Source organism: Primulina huaijiensis, unplaced genomic scaffold (assembly GCF_012295235.1).
Source record: "Primulina huaijiensis isolate GDHJ02 unplaced genomic scaffold, ASM1229523v2 scaffold29509, whole genome shotgun sequence".
Taxonomy (NCBI): Eukaryota; Viridiplantae; Streptophyta; class Magnoliopsida; order Lamiales; family Gesneriaceae; genus Primulina; species Primulina huaijiensis.
In genome coordinates, this window is record NW_027357014.1 from 259,660 (window position 1) to 285,752 (window position 26,093).

The 26,093-nt window shown below is 33.3% G+C and overlaps 2 protein-coding genes, 1 long non-coding RNA gene and 1 pseudogene across 4 annotated transcripts; 2 read left to right on the plus strand and 2 right to left on the minus strand.

Moving 5' to 3' along the window:
- Positions 1 to 246: 246 nt before the first annotated feature.
- On the plus strand, positions 247 to 2,075 carry LOC140967909 (ethylene-responsive transcription factor RAP2-13-like). The gene has a single exon (XM_073428693.1). It carries the CDS (start codon positions 938 to 940, stop codon positions 1,877 to 1,879), a length of 942 nt encoding a protein of 313 aa, XP_073284794.1. The 5' UTR covers positions 247 to 937; the 3' UTR covers positions 1,880 to 2,075.
- Positions 2,076 to 2,487: 412 nt separating this feature from the next.
- Positions 2,488 to 4,800, minus strand: LOC140967875 (probable disease resistance protein RF9; annotated as a pseudogene).
- A 12,258-nt stretch (positions 4,801 to 17,058) lies between these two features.
- Positions 17,059 to 19,445, plus strand: LOC140967893 (probable trehalose-phosphate phosphatase D). 2 transcript variants are annotated; one of them, XM_073428664.1, is made up of 11 exons: positions 17,059 to 17,203; positions 17,303 to 17,634; positions 17,747 to 17,890; positions 17,984 to 18,055; positions 18,150 to 18,242; positions 18,354 to 18,410; positions 18,497 to 18,598; positions 18,676 to 18,823; positions 18,937 to 19,010; positions 19,079 to 19,171; positions 19,249 to 19,445. In XM_073428664.1, the coding sequence occupies exons 2-11, from the start codon at positions 17,371 to 17,373 to the stop codon at positions 19,303 to 19,305; spliced, it is 1,104 nt and encodes a 367-aa protein (XP_073284765.1). In that variant the 5' UTR covers positions 17,059 to 17,203; positions 17,303 to 17,370; the 3' UTR covers positions 19,306 to 19,445. The 2 variants fall into 2 exon arrangements, with proteins under 2 accessions (XP_073284765.1, XP_073284766.1); XM_073428665.1 differs by having other exon boundaries at positions 17,750 to 17,890.
- A 4,372-nt stretch (positions 19,446 to 23,817) lies between these two features.
- On the minus strand, positions 23,818 to 24,850 carry LOC140967914 (uncharacterized). The gene is made up of 2 exons (XR_012173662.1): positions 24,180 to 24,850; positions 23,818 to 24,100 (listed from the first exon to the last, which is right to left on the minus strand). It is a non-coding gene; the product is annotated as an uncharacterized lncRNA (long non-coding RNA).
- Between the last annotated feature and the right edge of the window lie 1,243 nt (positions 24,851 to 26,093).

Genomic DNA, 26,093 nt, shown 5'->3' on the forward strand with positions numbered 1-26,093 from the left:
TAATATGGCGATTAGGTATTATCGATTTAAAATCCTTGGAAATTTCCCTTATTTTATTGTTATATTTCTTTGAATTATTTACTATTAAGTTGGAATAATATTATTTCATCTTTGACGTGGATAGAAAGTGGTAGATTAATTTTGAATCTTGGTTACAATTAAATTTTAGTATCTCACTAATTACGAGGCGGTTGAGTGTGAAAATGAATGGAGTGTCTACCATTATATAATGAGAGGCAAGTGAAGGGACGAACGGCAGAAAAAAGCAAAAAGTGAGTTAAAAGAGAGAGATACTTCACATTTCTTCTTCTTCTCATTTGCACACACTTCACCTTCTGTATTCCTCCCCCCCCCTTCTCATTTGCCCCTCGTCTTTGATCCCTTTCTGTAAATCATCTGTTTTTCAAGGATTTGATTTATGGGTTTGTTTTTAGTTCTTCCGTTCTGTAGATTGATGAACTCTAAGCAAACTTAGAACAAGATTTTCAAGAAAGCCAGGTGTTTTCGGAGCGAGATCTCTGCTTCTTTTGTTCGGTCTTCTGTCGTTTTAATCAGCTAAAATCTGTTGTTTTGTTTAAGTAATTGATATTTATTCTTTTTGTTTTTTGTTTGATAATCTTTTGAGGCTTATTAGTTGTTCCCTCAAGACTGGTTTTTTTTACTTTAGACACGGGATATAAGGGGTTGTCTATTTTCGAAATCCACTTTATTCCTTCATATATTCAAGAAAAATAACAAAAAAAAAAATTTGAATATTCATTCGTTAGTGTCCTTTATTTTTTTTTTTCAAGAAAAAAATGCAATCTTTGTTCATATTATCTACTTGTGTTTGTAAAATACCTCCTGTTCTTTAATTTTACCTAAGAAACAGGTCTTCTTTTTTCTAGTTCAATTGTAAGAAAATATTTTTATACGTTAAAGAAGAGGAACGAATTTAATGGCAGCTGCAATGGGTTTTTGGAACAATGCAGCGGCTACCGTAGAAGAGCCCTTTAGGGGTGATGAGTTGATGGAAGCACTTGAACCTTTTATGAAAAGTTCTTCCTCAATTCGGTCTTCAAATCTTCCTTCTAATTCTTCTTTTTATTCTTCTACTTCAACTAATGACGACTGTTACTATGATTCCACCTCCAGTTCCTATTCCTACAATTCTTATTTCCCCTCTGACCAGCTTGACTATCCAGAGAATGGGCTGTCAGGGGCCCATCATTACCAAACTGGGCTAACCGAACGGTATCCGTCTATTGGACTCAACCCAATAAGCGAAGCACAAATGGAGGAAATACAAGCCCAGATGGCTTCGGGTCTATATCAGGCCCAGGATATGATGATTCATGGCTCTAGTCCAGTCTCTATGAACCCAGTGGGCGCCACACCCTCAAAGCCCACGAAGCTATATCGGGGAGTCAGGCAACGTCACTGGGGAAAATGGGTGGCGGAGATCCGTTTGCCGAAGAACCGTTCGCGGTTGTGGCTTGGTACCTTCGACACAGCGGAGGAGGCGGCGCTGGCTTATGACAAGGCGGCGTACAAGCTGAGAGGAGACCTCGCGAAGCTCAATTTTCCACATCTTCGACACAGTGGGTCCCATATCGGTGAGAGTTTAGGGGAGTACCAGGTTCTCCATGCTAGCGTCGACGCCAAGCTGGAAACCATCTGCCAGAGCCTTGCAGAAGGCAAGAAAATTGATACCAAGAAATCAAAGAGTTCCAGGACGAAGAAAGCGGTTGCAGCTGCGGCGGCGGACAGTGACGAGTCAAGTGGGTCTCCCGTATCGGATCTGATGTTTCAAGGATTTGCGGAGGAGGAGCAACCCGACTGGGAAATGGCCTACTTGGAGAAGTACCCTTCGTACGAGATTGATTGGTCTTCATTATAAATTCGAAAATCGAGTTCACCATATTATTTTATTTCCTGCAATGAAGTTTTTGGCATTTGCAGGAGGCAGTTCCTTCAATAATTCTTTGTGTTCAAAGGTAGTTGGAATGGTGTATTAGGTTGCCCCGTCTGGTTATTTAGCTAGTTTTTACATGGCTAGACCAGGGTTTGGGGATGCTCTTTTTCTATGTCTATTATTATCATTGTACTTGATAATTCAATTCCTATGGCTTGTGTTATATATATATATATATATATCTCAAGTTTAAGTTCTTGTATCAGGAGTTTAAATTCAAGAACAAAACAGTAGCACTACTACATGGTTTGAACACTAAATAATTTTTGATTCAGTATTGAACGAGATGACAGGAAATCGAGGTGTATAAGCTTATATAATTACATCCCATCGGTTTTCAGACAATTACGAATACTAATTTTAAAATATATAGGATATCAAAATCTAAAAATACACAGCTTATTCCTGCTGCAACAATAAATATTCTAGATCATGGTAATTTGCAAAATAGTTGCTCTAATGAAGAAATCACTCTAAATAATTACAAGCAAGTTCAATAAAAAAAATCAACGCTAAAATTCATTATAAATTTTCATAATTAATATTATTAAACGACCGGGCCAATATTTCTTCAAGAAGCTTGTCGCAGAAAGACGAAGAAAATATCACGAATGGTCGCTTCTTGTTGATGCAGTGCACAGTCCAATTAAGCTGATGGAAAATTAAAATAAATCCGACCATCGTCAGTGTAGCCCCTTTCCGGCTTGGTCAGTCCAACCAATCAAGATTCTCAACAACCAAGTTCGTTTCCGCAGCTGCCACCATTTTGGTACATATAGAGTATTCTAGATGAATTGTATAAGAAACTGGAGATTCATCGTCCAGTTAAAGCAATCTACATCCTTTGGCGATGATAAGGAGGAAGTAGATGAGGTCAAATCATCGGCAGAAAATCCTGGAAGATCACCCCGGGCACTCTAAGATATCAGGTTGCAAGATTTGAACCAAAACCTGCCGCAGATCGAAGAGACCATTTCTCAGAGAAAAGAGTTAAATCCTTCCACAATCGTCAGATTTAGCCCCTTGTATGACACCGATGTTCCATTCGATCAGTCGGCCTCCAAGAAGCAGGCCTGGCAGCATCTTCTAGGAACGACCCCAGAAAATGAATCGGAAGTCATCAGCGCCTACATGGCTGCAGTAAGGGGAATACAAGACGAAGCACGCGAGGCTTACGATGATAACCTTGGAGAGATCAAAAGGTCCGATTTCCGTTGGATAATGGTGCAAGATGGTTGCTTTTTCCTCCAATTAGTTCTAGAAGAGTAGTCACGGATAAGCACCACCGCCCTTGCGATTCCAGGCCATCCGAGACCTAGTTCTTGGTCCTAAACCTGAACGGGATGAATCAGATGATGACGATGATTTTGATTTGGAAGCCAATGGGTGCGGAACACTGGCGCTGCTGTAGATGATCAAAGAAGAATTCTAAAAGCTACCAAGTTGAGACAGAAAGGTATCAAAATCAAACAGAAAATTAGCAAGGATGGTCGAAACGTGGGGAGCAGAGGAATTTACTTCAAGAAAGCTTTATCGGCGCTCGTCTCTACTTGCCTCACATAAAAGTCACAGTTGATGCGGAGATCGTACCCCAAGACTTAATAAATTTTATGAGATGAATCAACCTTCGATAGAAAAACATCAACGAGAGCTTGCATTCAGTTTATGAGCGAAATTATTCGCACACCGAAAGACGTCCAGCTTCTTGCCAAGGAAAGGGTTATTCTTGGAACTCAACAAAATAGAGACAAGTTGCACGGAATACTGAGAAGGCTCGGATGCGAGGACGTTGTTACCAAGCATCTCTACTTTGTGAAGCTCCAAATCACTGATTACTCTGGCCCCGAATGGCAGGGAAGGCTTAAGAAACTTCCAAGTATGGTAACGTTTCTTACATTGGTTCAAACGGTTTATGCAATCCTCAATTATCATCATCCTACGTCCAAAAAATGGTCGCTGGTTAGTTGGAAGGTCATCCCAATAGTTTCTTCGAAGTCTTTAGGCACTGATACAATTATATAATCTTTAATTCATTCAGAGTTCTCGTATTCATCAATTCAATAGGGGCCATTGCTAATTTGTTGCAGTCCTTGATTACCAAAACAGAAAGACTTGCCATTGCACCTTTCTCCACTACCCCAATCCTCCAAAAGCCTCAAATTTATAAGCTCCAAGCGTCTCAGTTGCCAGAATCCTGATTCACAACACACCATGCGATCAACTATGAATGCATCGTTTCTCATAACACGACTCCTTGGATCACGAAGGCGCCCCAGTATTGGCATTGGGTCACTGTCGAATTCAGATTCATAAAACACAATCTCGGTCACTCTCGAATAGTCCATAATTGGGTTCGTAGTTTCTTGATGTGACCTTCGACATGCAAATCATGAAGAGGGGTCGAATCCCACAATGTTCCAAAATCGAGAGCCTCTCTTTCGAGTAATAGCAATCAAAGTCTTTAACAACTAGTGATAATTGACGCAGCTGTTCATTCTTACTGAAAAAAATTAGATGATCTTTTTCAAGTCTTTGGGGAGCTCAACTGCGATGTTAACTGTGACTGTTTGAAGAAGTGTCAATTCGAGGAGGTCGTTCCTATCACATGACATGGAATTAAAATTCTCTTGTAACTTCCGCCTTATCAAAGCGTTCAGCTTCAGTATAGTATCTCGTGTACCAGCAATAGTTTGAAAAAATGAAGGAGGATATAGATGGCTCAATATTGTATTTTCTTTCAAGATATTGTCGTTTGATATAATCATTCTGCATGCTTTAGCCACAGGTAAATTCAATATTTCTAGCAATTTAAGTAACGGGCCATTTCCTCGCCGGTGGAGACTCATCTGTTTCAAAAAATAAATGAGGACTCTTTATGTTGTTGGGTTCAGATAATTCAAAGAAGAAACGTTGTCTCCGTCTTTTAAGTTTAAATATATGACAACTCGATGTACTGAAGATGATATCTCTGCTTCACAACTTGTATTGGTGACATGGAAAAAGTTTTCCTTCACCCCAAACGGCATGCATATATAATGCATTAAACCCTGGAGCTGACAGGATCTAAAACTTTTAATAGCTGACTCGTTCTTAGTTTCAGCTATAACCAGGCTTGTGAAAATAAGTTTCTTCAAATATTCCTCAGCAACATCCGTTCTTCTGTTTCCATGCAAAGTTTATTTTGGTATAAGCCCTTCAGCCATCCACAATGGGTATAGTTTCTCCACTGGCATCACTTGATCCACTAGCAGACCTCCCAGATAAAGAAAACAAGGCTTCAAATGTAATGGTAAGTGATTGCAGCTTAAACAAAGGACACTCATTACTACATCACCGGCTTCCTGTAGTCTTTCAAGCACCCGCTTCCATCAATCCAAATTCTTTCCCCTCAAGATACGGCCAGTGACGGCTATAGCCAAAGGTATACTCCCCCACAAGTACCTGGTATTTGAGCCCCGATCTCCATTTGATTGGGATGTCTGAAAGAAGATTCTGAAGCATTTCCCTCATTTGTGACTCCCATTTGGTCATAGGAGCCCCTTCCCCTCCCACAGCAATTGCTCAGTCCTGGCCATAACAGCAGATGCCATGGCGATTGTCACCTGCATAATGAAAACATTTAGGGTTAGGATGGCGATTGTCACCTGCATAACGAAAGCCTCTCACTAACCTTGATATTTATTAATATAACATAAGTTTATTAAATAAATAGATTTCGAGTCTTTCGAGCCCAACTCCAACCCGAACCTTTATTCGAATCGAAATCGAACACAAAATTTAAATTTGAGTTTCGAATCGAACTCAACCTCGAATATATTTATTTCAAGCCGAATTCGAGCCTTAACTTTTTCGCCATTTTCGACTCCCCTACTATGGATCCCAGCTAAATTGGATCAAATTATTATATTTTTCTTGAGACACAAAAAAATAACAATGAGCGAAGTTATGTATATGCCAACAATATTACCAAATTATACGTAATTTAAAAACTAGTACAAATAAAGAAAACAATGAGCAACAACGTCCGAGTGGATTTCCCAGTGAGAAAAAATGGGAGGATTTTGGGTAGCATATGCTTCTAAGTTACATAAATTTAAAAATTAATTCAAATATAATCTAAACCATTATTAACCCATCAATACATGGGTTTGGCCCAAAACTTTATTAACCCATATTGTTTTTTATTGGATCGAATGTGGCCCAATGATCCAAAGCCTAACCCAGATAACAAAATTAATCCCAGACATTTTATTTGTTGTTTCAACCCGATATATATGTTTTATACGAATATTATTCAATTTTTTAATATTCGAGCTCAAACTCATCAAATTTATCGAGCTAGCTCGAAACATAGAAGAAATTCTTTTCGAAAACTTAATTAGCTTACTTATCTACTTCTATCAAACAAAATGATCCAAATAATAATATTCAAACCTTTTAATTGAATTGTATTTAAGAAATATAAATTTGATTAGGCAGCCATTACACCAAGAAACAGACAAATATATGGGTTTTTTTAAAAAAAAAAATTAGAATTTTATAATTTATTTTTAAAGATACCATTTTTCCACTCTTAAATCTACCGTGGATCGAACACATATTATTAGTTTTGAAAAAATATGTACTAATTCATCATTTCATCTGTTTTCTAATCGGTTGGCGACCAAAAAAATAATTATTTTTAGCGTTTAGGGGAAATCTAATTAAATATATTGTTTAGTGGGGTTTTTTGTTTTTTCAAGTAGACAAAAAATTTTCGATTTCCAACGTATTAATCAATACCCGTTAAAAAATTGATCCCGTGATTAAGTTTATTATTTCTTCATCCAACCCTATATTTCTATATATATTTTCACATGGGAGATATGGGTCAATTGGAAGTTTCATGTTTCAAGGATAATATGAGGTATATAGATTGATGTGGTTTATTCATATTATCCTTTAAACTAATATGAGTGTTCAATATGTATGTGTGATGTTAGATATCGCAAATCGGGTGGATTTAGTCTGATAAATTTCACGCTCCAAATATTCATCCATATGAGCGTGAAGGAGTATGTTAGAATGTCATAATCGGTTAAATTAAGTTCATATGAACTGTGTGTATGGACTTGACTTGAGTGTGTTTGATGTCTTACATCGATTAACTCAAGTTCTGAGAATTGTATATATTGACTTGAACAATCATCGTCCTTTAAGCTAATTTATGAAGTTAAATAAAATAAACACATAAAGACAAATTTATTCTGATTTATTATAAGAAGATGAACTATTTTCTGTTCCCCGTTAAGTTGGTTCATGTACATTGGATTTTGGCGACATCCGCATGCTCCACATAAAGTTTGCTATCTACAAGGTATGACTTGGAAAGAAGAGTGAAAACAAAATTAAAGTCGTTTAATTCATCTCAAGATAAGAAAATGGATANACATGAATCCTCAGGTGCGTTGTCTTTGGGTTAGTATCCGAAGTGTAGCATCTCATATTGGGTAAGCGTGTCAATTCGGATGGATTGAGTCAGATTGAGCATTAATACTATTCAAAAATTGTCCAACCCGAACCCGAGCCAACTCGAAAACACTCAACCCAAACCAGAATCCGAATCCGAATCAACCCGATCAACCTGAATAACCCGATTTTGAATTTTTTTTTTAAAAAAAATTAAAAAATATTTTAATTTAAACACATAATAACAAAATCTCCCTCATAAATATGATTTAGATTTGAATGTCAAATTGTAAAAAAATAAAAAATATTGAATAAATCAAATAAACAATTGTTTTAAAAATAAAAAATTTTCAAAATAAATATTAAATAATGAAATTTTTTGATATAAATATACAATAAATCATTTTTCAGACATACAATATATAAAAATGTAGACAATATTTATTAATTATATTTTTTTAAAAATTAACATTTTCGGGTCAACCCGTAATATTTATCAATTATATTTTTAAAAAAATTAAAATTTTGGGTCAACCGAACCCAACCCAACCCGAACATCTTTTTCGTGTCAGCTATCAGATCCAACCCGATCTGACCCGAGCCGGAAAACCCCAAATCTAAACATGATTTTTTTCGAATTGAAACGTGTCGGATTGGTGGGCCGTGTCTGATTTTTACACTCCTAATATTGAACAAGCACCTAACCATTTTTGACAAATTTGAAAATTAATTCAGAGTGAATTTTATAAGACATTTGTTGTATATACAATTATCACTATAATTACTATCATTTTTGTTATGCGATCGTATATATTCTCATTATTATTGTGAGTTCCTTAATACGAATCGCTTAAAAAATTAATTGGATTACTTAAATTTATATTCTTCACCGTACTTTATAATATTGCATGTTGAGCATATAAATATTAAGACCCTACACTAACTATACAAGTTTATTAAATGTTGAACACTGAAAATATGTTCTAATATCATTAAAAATTTAAAATTCAGTAAAAAAAATTAATCTAATTCTTTATATTTTATATAAAATTTATTTTAAAATAAATATTCAATTTATTTACATATATAAACGAAGAGTTTGAACTTATCTTGACACCCTGACCTCTGTTTTTTTTCCTTGTCATGATAACATTATTTAATCCAGTTTCAACTCCAAGAAACTCATCGTTCCCATTCTTCGCCGAGTCCGTATTTTGGTCTTTTCAGTTTCACTTTATTTATATCACTGCAAATAACAGTACATTTCATATATATAATTTCATTAAACACGTGGAAATCTACGATGTATTGAGCTACAAATCACTTTTTACTTCTCAGTGGTCCTTGGGCATGCGAGGATCTTATCAAACCCTGATATAAAGTTGGCATCAAATCAAGAACCGGCTTTAGTTTTATTTTCTTGATGCCGATTGATTTTCCCATTTCAAATATAATTATCGAAGTATTTTTAATGAAAAAACCAGTTGCCAGTTTGGCTTTGACAATTCAATTTGCTAGTAGAATATTTTTGTTGTCTTTGATATATCCTTGCATCTTTAATTATATATATATATTTTAAATTTTTCAAAGGACTTTTATTGCATCTCTATGTATATAATATAGACACGTATATATACGTACAACTTTAAAAAAATAAAAATATAAAATCCAAGCAAATTTGAGGCCCATGAGTCACCGAAGAGCTGTGGACCTTCATTGTCGCAAAAGGTTAATGTGGCCTTGGATTGTAGCGCAGCCAACATCGTACACAGATACCATTATATTCAAACTATTATTCATTTGAATAAGAAATTAAAAAAAAAAAAAATACTTGTAGTGGTTTAGGATAGGACAGCTTAATTCTTAATTAATTTGGGGATTTTGAAATGGTACATTGTTGTTACTTTTTGCCAAGTGAAGAAAAAACTATGGGATAGGTTGTTGTTACTTTTTGCCAAGTGTGGTACATACAGAATTTGTTAAATATGTGAGTTGTATGTTCTTGATATTACTTAATTTTTGTTGCTTTTTTGGTCAGAAAGTAGCTTTGGGATTTCAACGAGGACAAAAACTTGTGTGAGACGGTCTCACGGGTCGTATTTTGTTAGACATATATTTTATTTGAGTCATACATGAAAAAATATTAATTTTTATGCTAAGAGTATTATTTTTTATTGTGAATATCGGTAGGGTCGACCTGTCTCACAGATAAAGATTCATGAGACCGTCTCATAATGAGACGGTCTCTTCAACGAAAGGAAATCATATGTTCCATTTTGTACTATATTTTATGCTATATATACGTGTATATGTATATGTTGTAAGATATACTACAAAGTGGAAAAAAGGATTTTATTCTCCTTATAACTCATATTTTTTTATACGGATAAGAGCGTCCTCTAAACATTTTATTTTATTTATGAAATTATCATAATCACTTTTGAAGAATCAGAATTAATTTTTTTTTATATGTCACAGGGCATTTAGTTATTTTTTCTGCATTTTCTTTATAGTTTGATATTGACACACATATTTGAAGCTATAGTTACATGGACACGTCGAGAACCATTTCTTACAATTTCAGTCCTTCTCCATAAAATGTTTATATCTAACATTTTTCAAGCGATAGTATACAAATATTTATTCCGCATGCAAAACAGACGTTTCCGTTAATTTGGTCGTGAATTTAATGTGTAAATTATGATGATTGGATTAGACAATAAAATTTACTTTTATACTGCTTAAAGTTGGATGTCTTCATCTCTCTTAAATTCCTACCAACTTTTGAAGCTCCGTTTCTCCACTATTTTCTCTTGTCATCCACGAATCTTTCTAACTCAATAATCATTCATCTCTTTTTTTTTTGTCATTCAAAATCATCCAAAACAGAAACATTTCTCCAAAGGTCACAATCAATTACATTGGGAGGATAAGATGCTAATAGGCCGGATCTCGGTGAAATAAACACACGTACACGTGGCCAGCTTGGTGCATTCGATCTCTTGATCGTATTATATTTTTTGAACAAAATGTATTTGAAAAATAATATTTATTATTGTTTATTATTTTTTGAAAATTATGCCTAAATTCGAACCAAACTTTGCGTCCTTAGTTTATCACAAAAGGTTGGGTTCGGACCAAATTACCTTTGGACCAAACGTAACATTGTTTCTCTCGACTTATCACAGAAGGTTGGGTTCGTATCCAGAAAGTTGTGTTCGTTCTCCACAACCGGTGAATATGCTACAAATGATCTCTCTATGTGCATTAATCTTCACTTGCTAATTTTTTGCATATATTTTTTTTCGTTCGTATACTTGAAAGCTTCTGCACGTGCTCCACTCTCTCAATTCGAAATCGTTGTATCTTAACGAATATTGTCATCACCGTACGAGCAATTTCGTCTTGCGGTTACATTATTCATCCTTATCTCGACATTACAATATGTTGTTGGTATCTCGTTCCAAAATCTGAAATCAGGACTAGTAACAGAAACCCCCTCGCCTTCTTGGGCCACCCTTGAGCTATATGTGTAGAAAATATATATCTGCGAGACTTCAATGCTGGTTTCAATCATTTTTTAAAATAAAATAAAATATCTATACTCTGATTATTAATTAATTAGTGTAAATCCCTCGTTGACATTTAATGATTGGGTAATGAATTATACACAATACAAAAAGCACTTCAAACATTAACTATGATTATGATCAGTTAATAGTACTAGAAAATAAATTTAACGAGCGAAACACAAAAATTCAATGTTAGATAATTAAATTGGCGTTTTCTCGGCCTCTTCATTATTGATTCACAAGCGTCGCGGTTACCTTTTGAAAATGGTAGCCGGAGTTACGTTTTATTTTAAAATTTGATAAATGTATTTGCATTATATAAAATTTATTGAGAATGATGAACTAAAACTGAAAAACAAACAAAAAACATTACATTTGATTTCTCTAGAGGCCAAAAATTGGACCATATATTTTCTGTACATAAAATGAATTATATGACAGTTTGTTAAATCGATCGCTAGCAAATTGTTTCTTGTTTCTTCTCCAAAACCAGAAAAAATGTTATCTAAAAATGGTGAAACTTATCAGACGGTCTATTTCTTCACCCAACTCATATTATGTTACATCTTTGTTTTCATATATTTTTAAAATATATTCTTGTTAAAATGAATATTTAAAATATAAAGAATAACAATATAGAGTTTTCTAGATGTACGATTTATTATTGGTCATGATCACATTTTGCTTTAAAGTGTTCTATCATAGAAAGAAAGAATGCACATGAGATATTCCATGAAGAGGCAGAAACAAAACGACCTCAGTTAAAGCCTGAAAACCATGCCAATCATTACGCCCATACCGGGGGATTTGGGGAAAAGGGAGAGCATTCTGAAGTATTTAAAAAAAAAGATCCATGACTCAATTTACTTAAATGTTCTAAGTGTAAATATATCATTAAATTTGATTATATATATATATATATTTATTTTAAACACATAATTTATTCTCATCAGTCGACTCAACCTAAATCCTCTGCGTCGACCCCATTTTCATTTCCTTTCCGATTATAATTCTTAACACAAATCGACGTAATGACTAATAATCTGATAATATTAACATTTATTTCGATTTATTGTTTATTTTCATTGATCGATCGACTGATTGAAAAAAAAAAATTTTGACCACGTTTTAGTCGACACAAGCGTGAATCGACCAAACTTTTGGTCGACCAATGGTCGATCATTGATTTGGTCAAAGACCAACATGTTGGTCGACCAACATGTTGGTCTGGTCGACCAAGTTGCTTGGTCGACCAAGGACCAAAGCTTTGGTCGACCAACAATTGGTCGACCAAAGTTTTGGTCTTTGACCAAGCTTTGGTCGACCATGGTCGACCAAACAATGGTCGACTATTGATTGTTGGGTCTATTCAATATCTCGATTTGGGGAAAAAGACTCGTAAATTTTAATTGAGAGAAGATGTGTGTCGATCGAGAAGAAAAAAATAAAAATTAATTAAGTTTAATTGCTGTTAGTATAATAATCAAAAGTCAACTCCTTGTTTTTTTTTAAAAAAAATCAGAGTCCTTATTTTTTAAATACTTTCTATCTCACTCCTACTTTTTTAACTGACCCCATACCATACCCTATCAAAGCACTCGTGCTTTCAAGAAAGACAGATTAAAAAATGGAGATTAGAGACAAAAAAGAAGGTTAGAATAAGTGATTTAATAATCATATCTAGGAGTGAATATATGATTGAGGAAGACATTTTATGTATATAACATAATAAAAACATATATAACTTCTGACAGGTTAGTTCCGTCCCGATGTACTTTGATGAATACTGCCGTTCACGTTGATAATATTTGAAATTCACTGCAATGATTAAAAAAATAACTAGATGATAGATTAAATTTTATTATTAAATAGATTTACCAGAAATCCTTCGCTCTCACGATTTAAAAAATATGAATATGTATATGAAATTATTAAAAAAGTTCTCCATGGAATATTAAATGAAAATTACTGTTGCCTAACTAGGACCATATCTAAATAAAATATGCTTTTTCACAGATCGTACTTGATAGATTAAACTTATTCCCACTCACAAATTATTTACAACTAAAAATATCCAAAGAAAATGAATTAAAATGTAGAATTAATGGGGGAAGGTGGCGAGTGGGTAGTTTTGGGTGCAAATAGTATTTTGGTGGAAACTGTGTATTAGTTAGTGGGTCCAGCATTTTGGGCTGAATTAGTGGGCCCATATGAATCATTGCCACTGTAGTGGGCCATGGCTGGCAGTTGTTACGGTTGGATTAGTGCCAATTAACCTGGACTTAATTACATTGAGAAGACTGATAAGACGCTACAAATTTGAGCAAAATCTTGGATTTATTTTACATAAATTTTTGGATTATATTACATGTACAATCAGAGTTACATATTAAATTACAAATTGCATTTGAAATTACAAAACTATCCTAAATGCACTTTGAAAGAGTTTTCTAAATAAAATATATAGATAATTTTGACATTTCGAAGCGAATGAGTAATCCAATTTATAGCATTCTTTATACATTAACATTTTCCTAAATTTTTTAAATCCTTGTTGAAATAATAAAGTACAGAAATAAACTAAAGAGTTTTTAGTAATCACGTGATTTTTAAGGGAGAACTACATTTTTGGCTCTACAATTGCGTTTTTTTCGTTTTCTATCCTGTTATAAATGAATTTTTATTTTTAGTCATGTAAATTGCATTTCTTTTTCATTTTTATTTATATTATGGTGAAATTTTATTTTTAGTTTTATAGCTTGTATGTTATTTTTATTTTTGATCTTTTTTTATCGGAGTCTATCGTTTCTTCCCACTACAAGAAAAATGATTTTCCACAACACTTCATCAACAGCGTGCATTAAAAGCATGCTGCGAATACTAATTTCCACGTCGCTAAATGCGCGACGGTTTGTGATAAAACCGTCGCTAATATTTATATGTTCAAAGATATTAACGGCGTACATTGGACGTCGCGGATAGTTGTATTAACAACGTACATATGCACGTCGTGAATAATAGTATTAACAGCGTGCACATGTACGCCGCGGATAATCTTGAACTTTCAACAACTTGCAACTTTGCAGCGTGCAATGCGCGCCGCGGAAAGCCATTTTTGTTGTAGTGTCCGGTCGAAAAAGATTGAAAATGAAAATAATATACAAGTTACAAGAGTAAAAATAAATCGCCTCTCTTTGACCGTTTGGTTCATGGACTAGTTAAGTTAAATCATACCGTACAAATTAGGGTTAGGTAATCCCCACAAAAATATTAATTAAAAACGATTCCATTCTGCCTAATTCTAATTGAAGAAGCAAAAATAACTAACATCTTATAATCTAATTGACCCAACTTTCTTTTTGACAGTCTTCTTACTTATTAAAGATTCGAATTTATTCCTCAAAAAAAAAAATCTCAGAATTCAGGTTTAGTTTATTTCTAAAAACCAATGGCTGACGAAGTCATATCAACAATCATAAATAAAGTTACATCAAAATCTACACTTTTCTTCTTATGTATTCAAGAAATATTAAATGTGGACACAACAACTCCTACGAAACTGTCTCACATGTCAATTTTGTGATACGAATCTTCAACTCGACCCGGTTCATGAAAAATTATTACTTTTTATGTCAAAAATATTTTTCATTTTTGTAAATATGGACATTGTCAATCCGTCTCATCTGATATGACACTTAATCAAATTTGGAATATAACGATGAATCTATTCCTTGTTCTCAAATTCGTGTAAATGAACATGGACAGTATTTGAAGAGGAAAATACTTCAAATTTTTAGGTACTTAATAACCTTTGCCTTTTTGACTCAATCACTTGGAAACACAAAAGTCTTTGTAATCCACCTTCCACGTAACTACGTACGAGGATTTCTTATTATACAATTCGAATTCAAATTTCAATATATATATATATCTGTGTGTGTTAAAAGTTAGTAAAATAATCCCAGTAATGTGGATTTATTCTGCACTAATTTGAACAAATGTTCAAAATATTCCACGAGACTCTTCTCGCATTTCTAGAAAGTTTGATTGATTCATACAAGTATATAATATTAAAGTTAAAGGTTGTTGGTTTTACACTGAATTATATCAGTTGATTTGATTCTATTCTAAATTTAATGTTATCGATGCATGCATGTGATGCAATCAAAGCTTTGAACTTGCTCACTAAGAAACGGTCTTTTATATAAAACGAAACTGAATTTTAAATTTTAATTGACTATCAATTTTTTTAAAGATATTAGGACACGAGTTTTAAGCTTAAAAGAAATATGTATGGAATCTATCATTTTCCAAATCCTTTGAAAACGAGGCATTCAAAGGATCGAAGATGCCATTTTTCAGCTAATAAAGTTCCTAAATCTTTATAATCCATATATTCTTATTCTTTTTTTTCTAAATTATCGAGGAATCTCTCTGTGGAACTTGGCCGGAAACCATTTTGACATTTGGTCACGGACGTATATATACTTACCATTAACCGTACGTAAAATATTTGTATTATCTAAATATTCACCTTCATTTTTATTGCGTCACCACTGAAAAAATCAGTACATTCAAAAAACAAATTAATTTTCAAAAATACTACTTATAATAAAAGAAAAGAAAACGTAAAACTTCACAGTGAATTTTAAATTTTTTAAACACATTTTCAAAATTTCCGAGTTAGAGTTGATTAAGAATGAGTCAAAAGTCGCAATAACTGTTAAACTAATTAGTTGGGACCTCAACAAAACTAAAATTTTAATTTGCTAGCGGTTTGTAGCAATTGAGATACAACATTTAAGTGGAAGAAAGGACATCATACGATCACCTATCTGTCTGAATAAAATCCAAATAATATACATTGCAGCTTGTTTTGAGCCAACAGTTTAATTAGGTTGAAAGCTGTTGGTTTTAATAATAAAATAAAATAAAATAAAATAAAGGGTCGCTCTAAATACATTAATTCTGAGATTTTTATGATGTAATTTTGCATGTGCTGGTCAAGAAACATAAATTCCCACGTAAGATCACCTCGCCTGAAAATTGAAATATGTGAGCGCCACTTCATTGGTGGGCAAAAATGTGGACACGATTGGTATCCGACATCACATTTTAATCATTACATCTCATCAGGATGCGAAAATGCATCCCAATATACATTCTGTAAAAAAAATGTAATGAAAACAAATATCGAAAATGTAATAATGTAACTTGTTTCATTCCAGGAAAAGGGCTTAATAATGCATAATTACAGTTAGTTCCCACTAGTAATAATTGGGTCGTTTAATTTGCGTCCTCTCGCATGATTGATAATAAAACAAATCCAATAATTTGTTTAAAAATTTCTCGTTCAGGAAAAATCCAACAGTGCACTACATTATAATCAAAGTAATATAATTGCTGTCATAATTGATCAATGGCTTAAAAATCCATTTAACTTGAAAGTAGTGCGAAATCTTACATCAGTTTTCCCCCAAAAAAGAGAAATGAAAATCCAAGCATTAGTCAGTTTAAATATGTATTTGAGTTAGATATTCATGTTATAAATCCGTTGATGATGATTTTTTTGGCTCAAATGAATGCTTTCAATCATACAAATAAATATAATAATTATTTTATCATTAATATTTTAAGAAAATTAACTGTTACATGAAAGACATTAATGTTTTACAAGAAGAATTGAAAGTGGAAATATCGTTTAATAATTTTATCGAGCAAAAAGATACACACAACTTATTAATAATATAAAAATTAACGTGACAGTGAGTGTGTGTGTGTATATTTGGGTTGGATATAATGCTACAAGAAGTTAATGTAGGTATTTAACATAATTGAAGGAAGATTTGATTTGACACGCAAAAAGACCTGAAAAAAGGAAAAATTCTTATTTCGAAAAAAAAATGAAGAAAAAGGAATTGAAGAAAAAGGAATTAAGGCGGATAAAATGACTCCAAAAGAGTACTTGTTAAATATGAATTTACCCACTCTTAATTATTAGGGACTGAATTGTACTAGAAGAGTTGGAAAAATAAAAGTTGGTCTCTTTTTTGCTGTGGAGTTACTTATAAATTCAACCACAAATCCATTCATTTGTCACTTGTAACATTTGCCTCGTGTCTTGTTGGCTTGCTTGTTTCCTTCTCTCTCTCTCTCTCTCTCTCTCTCTCTTTCTCTATTCTCCCTGTTTTTCATTTCGTTTCGTGCAAAACTTCGAGCCCTTTTCTAGGTAGTTTACATTCCTTGTATATTCTGTAATTTATTTGACGATATCGATGGGTCATATAACAAACTACTATTATTATTTTGACCCTTGACGTCAATGCAGGCTTGCAAGGTAGCAGCTATATATACAGTTGAAGAGATTTGAAAGAGTATTTACTATATCATTTGATCATGACCAACCAAAATATGGTTATTTCTGATGCAAAATCCTGCCTCACCATGGCAATCGCAGTTGCCAAGTCCGACTCGACTATGTTCCCACAGACGGTGCCAAAGCCACTCATTTCGCAGAACGGATACTTGTCACGAAAAAAACTGTTAAAGAAACTCGAAACCTGTGGGAATGGAGCAAGGATCAATGCCTTGCTTGATTCAATGCGAGTTTCTTCGCCCACCAGAAGGGCCTCAGATACCAAGGATCAAAGTTCTTGGACTGTAAGTTCACACGCACGAAAAAAAAAAGACCAATATTTTGATTCGGGTTTTGTTGAAAATCACTTGATTTTAGCGTGGGTGATTGACACATGATTTTTAATACCAAATTAAGCAGCTTCACCATCCCTCTGCTTTGAGCATGTTTGAAGAGATGATGAGTGTTTCAAAGGGGAAACAGATAATGGTTTTCTTGGATTATGATGGCACATTATCACCTATTGTGGAGGATCCGGACCGTGCTTTCATGACGAACGAGGTTCGACATATTTACCATGAAAATACTTACTCCCCCGATTCAAATACGAAAAGAAAATAATAATATGCAACTCTTTTTATATCGAATAATCAGATGAGAGACGCTGTAAAATGCGTAGCCAAGTTTTTCCCGACTGCCATTGTTAGCGGGAGGAGCCGAGCTAAGGTACATTATTTTTGTGTTTCAAGATCATTATTAAATTTTAAAACAAGTGATTGTATTTAATATTGGAGTCGTAATCTGGGAAATTTTATTGCAGGTACATAGTTTCGTGAGATTATCAGAGCTTTATTACGCCGGTAGCCACGGAATGGACATCAAGGGACCAACAAAAGGACACAAACAAGGAAGAGTGAGTATAATATAATAAATCATACATTCGTATTTAATTTTCTTGAGCACAAGAATTATTAGTATTTTTTCCAAGAAAATAAAATCTGTTTATGCTATTAATATCGTTCAGGAAGATCAAACTGTCATCTGTCAACCGGCCAGAGAGTTCCTGCCAATAATCAATGAAGTTAGTATCACTTCTCTTACAATTATCAATATATAATTGTGAAAACTTTGTCACTAAAATGCCGAAAATATGGCTTTAATTCTTAGGTATACAAAACTTTGATAGAGAAAATCAAACACATCCCAGGCGCTAAAGTTGAGAACAATAAATTCTGTCTGTCGGTACACTACCGTTGCGTTGAAGAAAAGGTACTAATTATATCCTGCCATTTAAATGAAAAAATATATATATTTAAAACTGAGAATTTTATATTTTTTACTTGCAGAACTGGGGAGAATTGGGTGATCAGGTTAAATCAATAATGAAGGGGTACCAGCAGCTTCGATTAACTCAAGGAAGGAAAGTTATAGAGATTCGCCCCACTATTAAATGGGACAAAGGCAATGCACTTGAATTCTTGTTGGAATCTTTGGGTAAGCAAAAGGGAATTACTGTATACATTTATGTACCGATCGAGTCATACATAATTTATACAAAACTAGAAAGGAAAAAAAAAATTCATGCACGTATGTTTCTCAATCTTTAGGCTACGCGGAGTCGAATGACGATATATTTCCGATTTACATAGGAGATGATCGCACCGATGAAGATGCATTCAAGGTAAGTTTGGGATTTTCGTATCTCCTTCCGACCCTTTCGAATTTATAATGAACATTAATGATCAGCAGGTTCTACGGAGGAAGGGACAAGGTTTAGGAATTCTGGTATCGAAGACTCCGAAAGAAACCTATGCATCATATTCTTTAAAAGAACCATCCGAGGTAAGTACGAGGAAATTCAATTTTGTGCGAATTGAACATAGAAGTGGTGTAACACGTGATTGTTTGATATTCGGCAGGTCATGGATTTCTTAACACGTTTAGTGGAGTGGAAGCAATCCCTATTAAGGCACTAACTGCGGGCCGGAAACAAACTTGCCCTACCCCAGATGTTTTATTGGAGATGGGGTTGAGATTAATTACATAATTCTGTACTTTGTTTTGTAATTTATCCCACAAGGGATTATTCCGTCTTACAAAAGAAATAGTGAAATAATCTCTTTCCCATTATTTCTCCTCATTTTTTGTTTAAATTTATCTTATGTTATTAAATGAAGAACACGAAAGCAGATAAACCCATAATTTACGTACAATTCATATATTAACTCACATTTTTACAATCGCCGAATTTTTATTTATACAATAATAATTAAGATTAAGACACACGTATATTTTACGAATATATATATATACATGTAAACTAGCTATATTGATCCTTAATATGTATATTTGGTAGGTATCGTTTTCATTAGTATTTGAGAATTGGCACAAAAGAAACAAATTGAAATCGATGCATATTTATATATCGCACGTGCAATCCTTTTGTTCGGTTTCAAGTTGTAGATATATAATTAAAGTTCTTGGGGACCTTTGTGAATATGATTATGTATAGAAAGTCTTCCAATCGAGCATAATTCGATTCTTTTCTTTTGTTGTGTTTTCAAGGCATTCACATTTAAGCGTGCTTAATTAAAATATGTTGCAAGTTTTTTCTTCCCTTTTTAAATTATATCCACGATTATACAACATAAAACGAGTTAGTATGCGACTGTACTTGCATGTTTAGGACAAGTTTCGGGACATTATTTGACTTTTAGGCTGAACATTTGAGTTGGGATAATCATGTCACAATAATTTCAAGTGAATTTCATAAATATTTTTGCTACATTTTCAGAACATTTCACTATATCTCTCTCTCTCATTCATTCATATATATATATATATAAATGTGTGTGTGTGTGTGTGTGTGTGTGTGTGATATTGCACATGCCTTGATTCTCTGAAACATTAAAGGTGGAGACCTTTCGCCGGTCGAAACACAGTATTCTTTGATTGTCTTTTCACTTTTTTTAGGTAAAGTTTTGGTAAGAGTATATTTAACTAAATTTACAAGGATGTGAGATATTTATAAGTAAATTGGTTCATAAGATTTAAGCTTTAAAATAAAATGTTTATAAGCCATCAAAATATCTAATAAGTTTCAAAATCTTGTAAAATAGTTAAGAAAAATTTAATCAAATCTTTGTAATTATAATAATTACGGGATCTCAAAAGTTGTGCGGAGGCATTAATTCCCATTATAATTGCAATTGTACAAATTCCACTGTACATTTTTTGGGTATATATATATCATTAAATGTATCGATGGATAGAAATATTTATATTTTTAACATGGCGTTCCAAATTTTATTTTGTAGTCTATACTAAAACTCACATTTTCTTTCTGTCATATTACTATAATTATTATAATTATATTATATGGTGCACTAAATTTCTTCTTCAAGCTGTATATAAGATAGTATCAACATAAAAGACCAACTCTGATATTATTATTGTCATTTCCTTTTATCTTTTGGAATTAAATTCATGAAGTAGCCTTAGAATTAATTTCGTTTTTCCCATAAATCTATATGTGACACACACACACACACACACACACACCCACGCGCGCGCGTATATATATATGATAATAATGAAAAATTGTACTAGTGAAACCAATTATATGATCTAGATAATCTCACATTTTCAAACTTTTTGTTTAGAAAATTAAATCTACATATAATTTTTCGGATAAATTTGTACGTTGCATTTTTTTAATTACGTTTATACGAAAAATATTTATTTCATAATCAAATTCTCCACTAAAGTCTCACCTAGCTAGTAGTACTATACAATAATTGACGGCATGTATTAATTATATATGAGAACAAATTATATATGATGTCTTAGCATGACCAACTTTAGCACAAAAATGGCAAAGACACTCATTCATATAATTGTTGATAAATTCACAACAAGATTCCTAAAAGACTTTCCAATTTACGAATAGAATGATTCAAAACTATGTAATGAAATAGCTCCGCTCCATATGCGAGATCTTAAATATGAACAATGATAACTAATTAAGGTGGAAATTATAGTACGAACATGATCATATATATATGTTATATATAAAATAAAAATAAATAAATTTTGTAAATAACCAATAGATGATGGAAACTTGGAAGTAAACCAATATTGGTCTTCAAGCAACACATTATTGGGCGCTTGGATTTGTGAGTGCCCACCTCAAAAGATGAAAAGGAATCTCAAAGTGTATATTTTGGTTTATGGATTCCATGCCTCCTTTTACTTTATTGGTATCATTATTTTTTTAGGAGAAGTGTTAGGTGGTGAAAGTGAAAACCCCCCACTTTCTTTGAATTTAGAGGAAAACCCATGAATATTTGTTGGAGGAGGAGTTGGATTCCACTTACAGTGCTTGGTTTATGCGAACGATACATGGGTTTATCGACACCAACATGCTCCCAATTCATATAAATAAAGGAAATCGATGTTCAAGAACTATCAACCTTTTTTTCTTTTTTTTTAATCTAGACGTACGTGTAAAGAAGGAATATCAATTCAATCAGTGTGTGTGTGTGTGTGTGTATACACATATAATTGATGGTATGGACGTACACAAAAATAGAGGTAGTAAGAACAATATAGAGTGTGTGTTGCACGATTTATTTTATTTGAATCTTGAAATTTAAAATTTTTTGAAAAAATATATTTACAAAAATTCATTTTTCAACGATCGCCATATATACATATACATACATATATATATACATGTCTTGATTGGTGGCCTAATCAAATAATTTCAAGTAAATAATAATGCTATATAGACACCAATAATTGGCGGAAAAGGCGCATATCCCCCCCTAAGTACCACATTAACCTCATTAATTAATCACTAATTCATTAAAAAAATTGACATTTAGATCTTGAATACATATAAAAAAAAATGCAACTAAGAATATTATAAGCCTAATATTTCTTATTGGCCTTAATCTAAGGAAGATCTCAAGAATATTCAATTAAGACATATTAAAAAGCTTATAACATGCAGCAACAATAATGTGAAACACTTGGACCTTGCTAGCTAGTCGGCCCTTCTTTATAAAAATAAATTATTCGAGCATTCAAGGGCTATATTTCATGGAACGTGTCAAGTAAAGAATTAGGTCCCCACATCGATGCTCGAGCCGAGGTTCGTACTGTTGATTTATCGGTTGTGTGTTACTTGTCTATATATGGACGTACAGTTTCATCTCCATGTGATCAAAAGTGACCAGGTTGGAGGCGACAATGCAAAATAATGTTGGGATGCTGGAAGTTGCCCTTTTACTATGAAGATTCTCGGTTTTCAAAAATTTTCTTTTAGTATGGTAACATGGACACATGTACGATTTACTTTTGTGTAAGTTAACTGTGGATTTTGGTGAATACTAGCTTTCGGTTGACAAGGATCCTTGGAACACGTACAATATATTAGGTCAACTTCTGTTTTTAGTTTATTCTATAAAAATTATTATTTTTAAGAGAAAATTAATCTTAAATATGTGCGCCGAACATCTAATCATTCATTGACAGACTATTTTTCTAATTCAACATATTTGAAAAATATGTCACGTAAATAAAAACTCAAGATCGTTAATATAATAGAGAATATTGAAGGATTTTTAACATGATATTTTTTCCCCAAATTGTTCTCTTAAAAATGCTATTATGGGATTAAGGGATATATATATATATATGAATTATTTGGATTCTAACTAGGAATCTGGATTTTTGGGTTGGTGCGCTGATTCTATTTGGGCCTGGACCAGATTTGATGGAATCGATGAGAAATGGATGTGCCTGATTTGACCTACTTTGTTGGGCTGATATGTGGATTGACTGGATTCTAGGTGTGCAACTTAATCGAGTAGAATCAAAGTTGACATCACATTAATCGAGTTCGACTCAAAAAATTTGAAATACTTGAACTAAAGCTCGACACGATTTGGGTATCAATTTCAAAGCTCGAGTTCGAAAACCTCGATTTCATTTTTTTAAATTTNCTGCTTGATTACTAGCTACTCGAACTCGGCTAGATATTTAACCTAACTCGAGTAGCTCGACTCGTTTGCACGAATAGTTCGACTCGTTTGCAGTCTTTTGAGTTATTGTCCTTATTTTTTTTTTATTTTTTTACTGAATAAAGAATTGGTGTATTAGTATAGTATATGACAAATTTATATATTTTTAAAACACAATGAAATAGTTGTACCAAATAAATGTTCAATACTCACCATATTAGCTGGTGGCTATTTCTACGATGATTTGTTAAACAAAGAGCCTCAAACTTGATATATACATAGAGAGAAATTTATTTAAACATAAAAAAATTTACCACATACAATTAGAAATTCGCTACATGTTCGGATAAAACAGACAAAATTATAAACGAAGATTAAACCATGGAAAGTGTCATTTTTGTTCCCCGGTGCATGCATTCCTATATTATTGTATATTCTTAAAGTACGCCTCCTTTCTATTGCAATGGCCATAGTTACAACATAGTGATTCAAATTAAAACAGGAGACCATTTCAAATTCATTTATTTATTTATTTATTTTTTTAAAAAAAAAACACACAAAATTTAAAGAGAGCAGGAAGATAAGTATAGTTCTGTCCGCGGGATCTACGCATTGTGAAATCAACCAACTCCGCAATAACTGTTTTCACCAATTTTTTGAGCCCACCAAATCTTTAGCATAGAACTTAGACATCGTTATCAGGTATTCGAGTCGGTGCACTCTCTTTTCTTCGCCATCGTCCGAGCTGCACGTGATGCAAAGCAAGTTTATGGAATGCATTTAAATGAATTGAAAGGTTATGTTCTAAAGTTTAGGATACTTACTGGGAAGAAGGAACAGCAAGCTTGACCAGACAAACAACAAGATCCCTTTTGCTTCTTTTGATTGGCATGACGTTCAGCCAATATAAAAGCATGTTCGGGTGGAGGGACACGGTAGATTTGATCTTTGGGAACTTGAACCACATAAGTTGCTGGTTGAATAGCGGGTTGAGATGATACGGGTAAGGGGGCGTCGTCATCTTGTGTAGGTGATCCATTTCTGGTGGATTCGGGCAAAGGGCCGTCTTTTGTATGTGAGGTTTCATGACTTCGGATGGTTTCTTGAGTATCATTTCCATCGTAAAGAAGTCCATTTTTTTCATCTGAAAGAGACCTCTCCCGCTCCTCCATGGACGTGAGAAGGGGAGAGAAGGAAGATTGTTGGTGAAATGGTGGGAAATGGTGTGTGTCATTTACAAGGGAAAGAATGTGAGGAGCAGCATAGAATTAGGTGTCTCTAAAGTGAGAAACAAATCTTGAAAATTGAAGAGTCCAGGAAAATTTTGATAACTCGATATAGCATGGGCCGTTGGTAGCTCATGACACTTGGACCCCAATACAATGTCATATTACCTGACCTTAGTTTATCACTCCAGAGCTCCTAACAAAGCCTGAGAAAATAAATTTTCGAAGTTGCACTTTACAACACTCCAACAAGAAAACTGCAATGTGATTAATAATGACCACACAATTTCACTGACCTCTAATAATTTCATTATTCCGGGGATAACAAAAACTCGCGGTGAATTTACTGATTTAAATAAGGGCCACATATAAAATAGATAATCGGGAAAATTTAGACCCATAACAACTTTGAGTTCAAGTACAGTTGAATAATCATAGCTCGTGATCTTGGCTTGAATATGCCTTAAAATATTTGCCAAGTCTGGTGTTTCACATTCTGTCAATCCTATATTATAACATTCTAAGAATCTTATATTGCAGCAATGAGCAGAACATAGAGTCCATACCAAAATGATCAAATAGTTCAATAATCTACAAGAAAAAGCAAAAGAAACCAGCAGCGGAATGACGAAGGTTTTATCATCTTTGAACTCACAACATAATCTTATCCAATGGTCTTAATATGTTTTCTCAAAAAATGTACTCTTCTGCAAACTGAATATAAAGAACTATGAAGAAATATTATCAGGCATATAACAGACACTCTCTGTTCTCACAAATACTGAGTGACAGATTTGAAAATGCAATTTAATTACTTTTGCAAACTACTCGAGTAATCATTCAACAAATGTACTATTTTAGTTCAAGAAAACCGCACGCACCATTGCAATTGACTTAAATTTTTACCATGTCAAATTCTTTTTGAAGAAAGAGACAAATACGAAATACTAAGCTGCGATTGCTGAACCCAATCAACATGTGGTTAAGTCAGTAGACTTCGGTCGATGTAATCCCAACATGAATTCCACTCTATACAAAATTATGCAATCATCACAGTGAGTATGAAATAGACCATATACAGCAACAACAGGTGTGAAAATCAAAATAATTAAGCTTGAAGGATCGATAACGAATTGTTTGGGACGTTTGGCTGCGGACTCCCGTAAATATTTTCTAAATAAATATATATCGAAATGAATTTCAATATGGGTTAGAGAATCCGAAACCCCTTACATTTTTTAATATAATAAATTAAATAATTAAAATTTAAAGGGGAAATGTATTAAAAAAGAAGTAAAGAAAAAAATCCTTGTTAAATCTAAAGATATTTTGAACTAAAATAAATAAATCGAAAGATATTTTTATTCTAAAACATACAAATCTCAAAAAATTTACTGTACACGTTGAGCCGCAGCCCCTCCAGTTCTTCGTGTCTTTTCACCTCAGAGCCGAAGATCCCTAATCGACATTCTGATAGAAATCTACCTGAGAGCTGTTTCTTTTACGTTGATG